Here is an 8668-nt window from a genome sequence, read left to right as displayed (position 1 = left end):
TATATATATATATATATGCATACACATACTTACCTTATGGTAAGCATTTGATGTCCCACCGAATATGTTATGGTATTTATCTCACTGCATGTGCATGTGGTGGATTGTAGTTAAATGTGAAACCTCACCATATGTTCTCATTGAATGAAGTAATAATTAATATTTAAATTTAAATTTAAACTCAATAAAATACATAATCTTTAACATTTATCAACTAATTATCTTTTATTTATTAAAATTAATAAATCTTGTTAAGATAATTATACATATATAATTAGGCTTATATGATTCTGTTATCATTAAAATTATGATTTAAAATTTAATTATTAATTATATATGAATTTAATAACATATTAAAATTATATTTAAATAAAATAAACCTTATAAAAATTCACATACCCACAAATAAATTTTTTAAATATTTCAAAAATTTTAAAAATATATATATTAATAAAACCATCAAGTCTATTTTATAGAACTTACTTTATTTATATATATATATATATATATGCTGTTATTCAGTTCACAGCTGATTCAATACAGTTGATTGTCTAACAACCGATTCCGTAAGAGCTGATCAATTAGTAGAATGTGAGAAACAATGCTAGAGCTGAGCTTTAAGCGCGAGAGGATTGACCTTTAATCGCTACTTTAGTAGATTCAATTCCTTCCTTCAAACTATATATACATATATATATATATATATATATATATATATATATATATAATTATTTTGACATTTCCAAAGAGAAAACAAGTATTCATAAATTGCAGCCCCAACCGAAACCGATATATTTCTGTAAGCCTTTTGGCCAAGTACGAGTGGCAGCCGCAAACCAGCACAGGCAAAATATAAATATATATACATATACATATATATATATATATAAAAAGAAAAAGAAAAAGAAATAGGCTATTAAAGTAATACACTCAAGCTTATTTACCTTTGTACAAAGTGTGCACCTGATCAAACAGGGATAATTGGCCTCAATTCTGTAAGTTTATCAATATAAACGTGGTATATGACTATATGAGTCAACTTCTATTTCCAGGATTATTACCAAGAAAACAAATTATTTTCAAGAATTTGCTTTTTTTACTTCAAGATAATCACAATCCCAAGATTATAGACCAAAAGTTGTTAAAATTTGACCTCAACACTTAATTTATAATTTCGTAGCAAATTCCACAAAGCCGATTTCCATTTTACACCAAAGCAAACAACTCCCCCACTACCACCCTGCCTCCTCTCGTAGACACAAAACTCCATTTTTTAATTTCATAAAAAGAAAATAATAAATGTGAATACAAAAGAGACGCCTTTGAAATATCCTAATCACAAACTGGCTTATTTTTGGAGAAGCTTTCTATCGCGGCTCTTAATTTCATTTTCACTGAATATTGGGATGGGGAATTGGTGCGTATTATCTGTGGCTGAATATCACTTTCGGAGAATTACAACTTTCTGATCAAGATGCTTCTATGCCAAAATAATGACAGCTTAGTGTCGATTTTGCCGTTAAATTATCTATCAGACTGTAATTGTTTTGAAATCTAATTTCGTATAGTAGTGCTGTTTTGATAAGGTTTACTTTTTTTTTTATTTTAAATTTTAAAAAAATATTCTAACAATTTATTTGCTATCCAAAAAAATTGATAGAAAAGTTTGGACATGATTATAGTATCACTATAATATGGTGGAAACAAGTTGGTGGTCAATTTTATATCAAAACCCAGACAATATTATGGATTTGTTGTTGAAATTTAATCAAGTCATCCTACAATACAATTAATTAATGTTTCGAGTTGATTTGGTTTTACATGTTAACAATATTATTTTAAAAAACATAAATTAAAAATTATTACTTTGTTGAAATATGAACTTAAATTTGTTCAGATTAGATTGAAAATTAAATTATTACTTTGTTGAAATTTCAACTCAAATTTTTTCAGATTAGACTGACTCTGAATTAATTTGGATTTCTTTTATGTGTGTTTTTTCGAGATCTTTTAATATATATACATGATCGAACCATCTTCTTTTGGTATCTGCCTCTAGTTTAATTAAAATAATCTAACTTGTGACTAATTGTCGGTATGCCTCGTATTAGAAAAAAAACATTCTTTTTTCCTACATTTTTCCCCTCTTTTAAGTTCGAAAGAATATTTAAAAAAAAAAAAAAACAACCAACAAATCGCATGTTTAATGCAGTCGCTTCGAAGTTGCTTCCTAATTAATTAATTGCTTCACAATTCAGAATTAATTACTCAATTAAAGAAGATCATGAAGTCCCAAGGAAAAAAAAAATATTAAAAACCACAAAACCACATGACTGTAAAAATATAATCTTTATTGACCAATAAATAAATAAATATATAACCAAGACATTGAAAAATAAATGCGCATTCTCTTTCATTAAAATCACAATTGACAATTCCATCAAAAAAACCATGTATTCTAGATTTTAGAAGATGTAAGATTAAAAAGTAAAACATAATAAATAAATACCAATATCACCCACTTTTGCAATAAAAGTCATATCTACCCTATTTTAGTTAGTGAAGAGTAGATCTTAAACCAGGAATAGATAATAGTCCCAAATCTCTCTTTTATTCTTCCTAAGATCAATTGAAACCAACCCACTAATCCACAATTTTTTCAATGCCATCCGATATTAAATGAAATACATAAAATTTTCATTAAATGTTTGCTTATAATGGTTCGTTATACCACTATCGCTCGGATGTTTGTACACAATTGTTTTTTTTTTTAAAAGATCATAAAAGGTGGTGGATCAATTACGGTGTTCTGATGAAAACAACTGGCTTTTACCGCTAATCCGGTCCCACTCTAGAAATCTAGTGGACGGTCAATGGACAACGTTTTACCGCTTCGCATCAATAAATGTCGGTCAATCAAAACCTCGCCTCCTCCTCTAGCTTTTTTCCCCTACTTCTCAGTCCCTGCGGTTCCTCCCTCTGCTATCACATGAAGCACCCACGTGTCCCTCCCCGGAATCCAACTTCATTCCTGGATAAAAATCAAACCGCGTTAAATGACGATGCTATCCCTAATAAGTGCTATGTTATGATTGGCGGTCATGTTATCACTTTGCCGGGTCAAATATTTCGGGTAAAGAAAAGGGCGCAGTGTGAACTGAAAGACCTGTGGGTCCGACACTTTTTTTTTAATTTTTTTTTTTTTATGTTAATCATCTCTGCATGTATGCCACGTGGATGAAGATGGTAGGCGTACACACGTGGGACATGACTGATCAAATAACGCGTAGATGATACCAACTAATGGAGAAATTGGACGGCCCACAGAACTGCCATCCATCCAGCATAAAAGATAAATTAAATTAAATTAAATTAATTACAATTTCCTCTAAAAACCTTTAGATTTTAAAAATCCATGCAAAATTAAAAAGCAATTTTAGAGCCTCCACACGTACAGTCTCGAAGCCTCCTTGTCACCTTGACAGGATTCAAATTGGAAATTACCAGAATCTCTTTTTTTTTTTAATTTAAAAAAAGAAAAAAGAAAAAAATATGTATATATGAATTGAGGAAGCTTGAGGTACAAGTTTTCTACGCCTGGTTGCAGAGAATAAAGTCTCTATCACCTCGGTTTGAGACTTTCTCGTAAGCGTGACGACACGTAAACGCAATGGGAACAAATGGGAATTAATAAAAATAATAATTAAGAATTAAAAAATTTAGAGAGAGAGTGTGTTTCCGCGTAGACTGATGAGACTGGCATTAGGAGGAGACTGTTTAAAAAAAAAGGAGAACGAAAGAAAGAGAAAGCTTTTCTTTCTTTGGTTTCGTTTTCTGAAATCTGAACGAATATATTTAAAGAAAAATAAAAAAAGAGAAATAAAAAATAAACTTTCATAGACACCTAAGCAAAAGAGAAAATTTCTTTCTTCTTCCTTGACGATTCACACTTAGCTATTCACACCATCCCTTCTTAATACTCTTTACCCTTCATCTCTCTCTTTTTTTTTTCTCTCAATAATCCTATCTTTTTTCTTCTTTTTTTTGAAGCTACAAAAACCCAAACTTAAAAAAAATCTTCTAGAAAAAAAAAAGAATTTCTTTGATTTGATTCCTTTATTGATTTAATTCCTTTTGGTTATGGAAGGACATCATAATCCTCATCATCATCACCACCACCCTCATCATCATCAGCTTCATCAACAACAACAACAACAACAACAACATCCAAGTATCAACGTAGTAGCAGCAGATGTGGGTGATAGGTTTCCTCAATGGAGTATTCAAGAAACGAAAGAGTTGCTGATGATCAGAGCAGAGCTCGATCGAACTTTCATGGAGACCAAAAGGAACAAACTTCTCTGGGAAGTTATCGCTACAAAGATGAAAGAAAAAGGTTACAATCGCAGCCCCGAACAGTGCAAGTGCAAATGGAAAAACCTTGTTACCCGTTACAAGGTATTTATCAAAATTTTCATTTCCATCAAAATAACACTTAGAAATCTATTAGGCTTTGCTTCGATTTCATTTTTCTCGCGGATATCCATACAAAATAATCTCTCCACTAATTATTATAGTATGAATAACTTGCAGATATCTTGTTAATTGTAGTACATATTTGAGTTCAACCAAAAAAAAAAAAAAAAAAAAATTGTAGTAAAAATTTGCTTGATTACTTTAGGGATGCGAAACGATGGAAGCAGAAACTCTAAGGCAGCAATTCCCATTTTATAATGAACTGCAAGCGATTTTCGCGGCGAGGATGCAGAGAATGCTATGGGCCGAAGCCGAAGGAGGAGCAGGAGGATCGAAGAAGAAAGCGGTTCTATCGTCCGAAGACGAAGAAGATAACGAAGAAAGCGATGGAGATCAAAAGGGTAGCACTATCAAAAAGAAGAAAAAAGTGAAAACGGGTATTGGAAGTAGCAGCACTAGCAGTGTAAGTGGTGTTAACAGTTTGAAAGAGATATTGGACGATTTCATGAAACAACAAATGCAAATGGAAATGCAATGGAGAGAGGCTTTCGAAGCGAGAGAGAACGAAAGGAGGCTTAAAGAGATGGAATGGAGGCAAACAATGGAAGCGTTAGAGAACGAAAGGTTAATGATGGAGAGGAGGTGGAGAGAGAGAGAAGAGCAAAGGAAGATTAGAGAGGAAGCTAGGGCGGAGAAGAGAGATGCTCTCATCACTGCTCTGCTACAGAAGCTCAGAAGAGAAGATTTGTAGAAGCAAAAAAATGAATGTTGGGAATTCTTCCTTTTTTTTTTTCTTAAAGCTTTTTTTAGAGGTTTGTTTCTTGAAAACTTTCTCATTTTAGGAGATGTTTGTTTTATTTATTTATTTTTATTGTGCAATATATGGATTATCATATATTCATATACCTTATGATCATCTCCTTTTTTCTGTTTTGCAAATGAGAGATTTAAATTTTGTTCAGCGGGGGAAAAAAAAATGGTAGCTAATGTTGCATATATATTGCTTCCCATTGTGATAAATCTTTACCATGCAATGACAGAATCCTAGCCTTATATATTCAAAGTTTATCTTGAACGATGTTGTGTCAAAATATGTAGTTTTTTTGGTCTTTACGTAGTTTGTTAGAAATAGAAATAATATTATTTTAAGCATAAAGGGAATACAAACAACGAAATATTTGATGTTCAGGCTTTATTTAGCACTAAAATTACGTTCGAGTTCTGGTTTCTATCATGTTTAGATAAAATTCATCTCTTTTAGTTAGAATATATTGTAATCTTTATTTAAAAAAAATAAAATATTAATTTGAGATAACTTGCTTAGTTATAATAAGATAATTATATATTCTTGGTATTTAATATATAGTTAGATAATAACTTAATGAGAAAGTGTTAGTGACTTTCAGTTAGGCAAGCAGTTGATCTATTAAGAAAGATATGATAGCTTGAATGGCTAAAGTTTTCTCCTTTCTTTTGATTTTTTCTTTGTTCTATGTTACTTGGACAAGATTTTCATTCTATTCCACCTATATTGATGTTGGATACTTAGACACGGATCAGATACGACTGTTGAATACATGAAAAAAACTTTGAGAAAAAAAAAAAAAAACAAAAAAAAAAAGGTCTCACCCTTATAATTTACCATTGTTATCAGGTCATATATTATAAATCGGGAGATTGCTCATGGAAGAATAATTATATATATATATATATGCATATATATATATATAGTCACTATATATTTCACCTTTAATTTTACAAAATTGTTTGTTCTAGGTATTTTATCTTTAGGAGGGAGGTAGAACTTCTTTTAATTCATGTAAATGCAGGAAGAACTATATATATACATATATATATATATATATATATATATATTCTCACTTTGATAACATGCATGTTAGTTGCTTTATTATTGATAGATGGAGGTTACATATGTAGACTTTTCTCTATGTTGAGTCCTAACTATATAACTTTAATCTTGCCCTAATATATTTTCTTACATTTTACTTTGTCAATCTAGCTGGATTTAATTTGCTGAATTAATTAGTTAAATAGTTAAATAAGTTACACACACATAGACACGTATATATATATATACATATATCTTACATAGATAGTAAGGCTCTTATGTAGGAAATTCTGCACAAAATTTTTGCCTGAGACACACACACAATATCAGATAATATGTTATCCAGAATTTTCTGCATAATAATATATATATATATATTTATATTTATATGTATGAGTGCATGCACTATGAGAGACGTGCACTATGGATGCATAACTGGTTTTTGCTTTGAATTTTTATAATTAACATGGGTATATAATATTGTTTTATTAAATTTTAGATACTGAGTAAATAATATTATTTTATTAAATTTTAGATACTGACCTACTAATTAATATGTATATTTTCATTTGTGTAGCAAAACATGGAAAAAAATTCTTTACAAAAACAAAATACATGAAAAAATATTTAAAAATTGGTAAACATTTTAGTACCCTTAATAAGCAGACTGAATGGGATAGGAAAGCTCTTACAAAAATTATAAAAAAATACTAAAAAAACTAAATTTAGTAACGATGACCTAGAGATCATTTCAACTTGAAAATGTTGAAGCTTGTGGAAGAAAAAGATACAGATTGCAGCTAACGGATAAAGAAAACAAATACAAAGAAATCTAACAAAGTATGAAGATAGTTCTAGAGATGGATAAATTTCTATTTGTTAAGATACCAAGACACTTTAACTTACATAAATTAACTTCTTCATAACTTTTTTTTTTTTTTTAAATGATCTGTAATGAGCTATCAATTTATATTCGATTCTTATTATACGATTTATCTTTCACATGGTCTTTTCGTTTTCGTTTGATTTTTTTATTTTGTTTTATTTTCTCGGCATGTGTATTGTTTAGTGGATCTTTTTAATGGTATGAACCATTTATTACTCAAAAAAGCAATAAGAAATTCGAGAATGTACTGTCTCACCAAGTTGCAAAGGCTAAGCCCACTACCTTTATATGAGTACGTTGATGTATATGTGGCACTACACTTACTTTTTTTTTTTTAATATATATATATTTTTTTCTCTCTAATCTTTTCATGTAGAAGAATAATTCCTCACTGTGCCTTCTTTCTTCTGCTTTCCAATACTGCATATTCAGTGGCACTCAAATAAAGCAAATGAAGTATAACACCATAAAATTAAGAGACTTTCCCAACTGAAATAGTAGTTGAAGACTCAAAATCCGATATTGCGACTATTACCAATGACCAGGCTTTATGAATACTAAACGTATTAAGGGTATATGTAGTTTAAAGTGGATAATAGGCTTCCGAGTGTCTTCGTTAATAATTTTCTATGTATTTATGGTATCATTTGAGATCACATGGCATAAAAAGTATTGTACTTTTTTTTTGGTTCATATTTGACCGGATTTCTTCTTCTCCTTTTTTTTTTTAATATAAAAAAATTATAATATGGGAAATGAGAATATTATTTTTGAGTCTATAAATAAAGGTACACATTATATTATATTATTTAATGTAAAAAATTCAATTTATATATATTATGGTACTCTTCCATCTCACATATTGGTAGAAGATAAAAGAAGTACATTAAAATAAAAGAAGGAACCTAATAAGCTTTGGAATCATCTCCTTCTTTATTTGGTTTTGTTGCTCTTCAAACGTTTGTGTATTACGCTATATCGGTTAATTTGAACAATTTTTTTTAATTTTTTTTATTTGTTTTTGGTGGCGTTTCTAATACCTTTTTCGTTTGATATTTTTATTCTACTTGTCCTCTTGTTATTTCCTTGATAAATAAAATGAATTTAATTAATATGTCTTTTATTTTTACATTTATTTACATTCATGATATCGTAAATTTGAAAGATCCATCTTTTTCTTTTTAGATTAGCAGATTAGCAATTATTGTAATTAAAAAAATTAATATAAAAAGCTCTATTCTTCCCTTTTTATTTTTTGTTGCCTCATTATGAAAAAACAAAAAAAGGGAAAGAAATTTTTTATTTTTTATTTTCTTGGAAATTAGTACGGTTATTAGAATCACATGACTATAGAAGTTATCTTTTTGATTCTATGATTTCAATAACATGTTATCACTTGTAACAATAAGAATCTGAACAAATTATTCTTCCTTTTTAATTTATTTTCTTTGTCCTTA

General features: G+C 29.3%; 1 protein-coding gene across 1 annotated transcript; it reads left to right on the top strand.

The window, feature by feature from the left end:
* Nucleotides 1–3867: 3867 nt before the first annotated feature.
* Nucleotides 3868–5474, top strand: LOC107430857 (trihelix transcription factor GT-3b). Its single transcript, XM_048463485.2, has 2 exons — nucleotides 3868–4458; nucleotides 4682–5474. The coding sequence occupies exons 1-2, from the start codon at nucleotides 4141–4143 to the stop codon at nucleotides 5225–5227; spliced, it is 864 nt and encodes a 287-aa protein (XP_048319442.1). The 5' UTR covers nucleotides 3868–4140; the 3' UTR covers nucleotides 5228–5474.
* The last annotated feature ends 3194 nt before the right edge of the window (nucleotides 5475–8668 follow it).

The sequence above is a fragment of the Ziziphus jujuba genome, chromosome 6 (assembly GCF_031755915.1).
Source record: "Ziziphus jujuba cultivar Dongzao chromosome 6, ASM3175591v1".
Lineage (NCBI taxonomy): Eukaryota > Viridiplantae > Streptophyta > Magnoliopsida > Rosales > Rhamnaceae > Ziziphus > Ziziphus jujuba.
The sequence above is the reverse complement of the archived record's forward strand: the minus strand, read 5'-3'. Positions and strand labels throughout refer to the sequence as shown.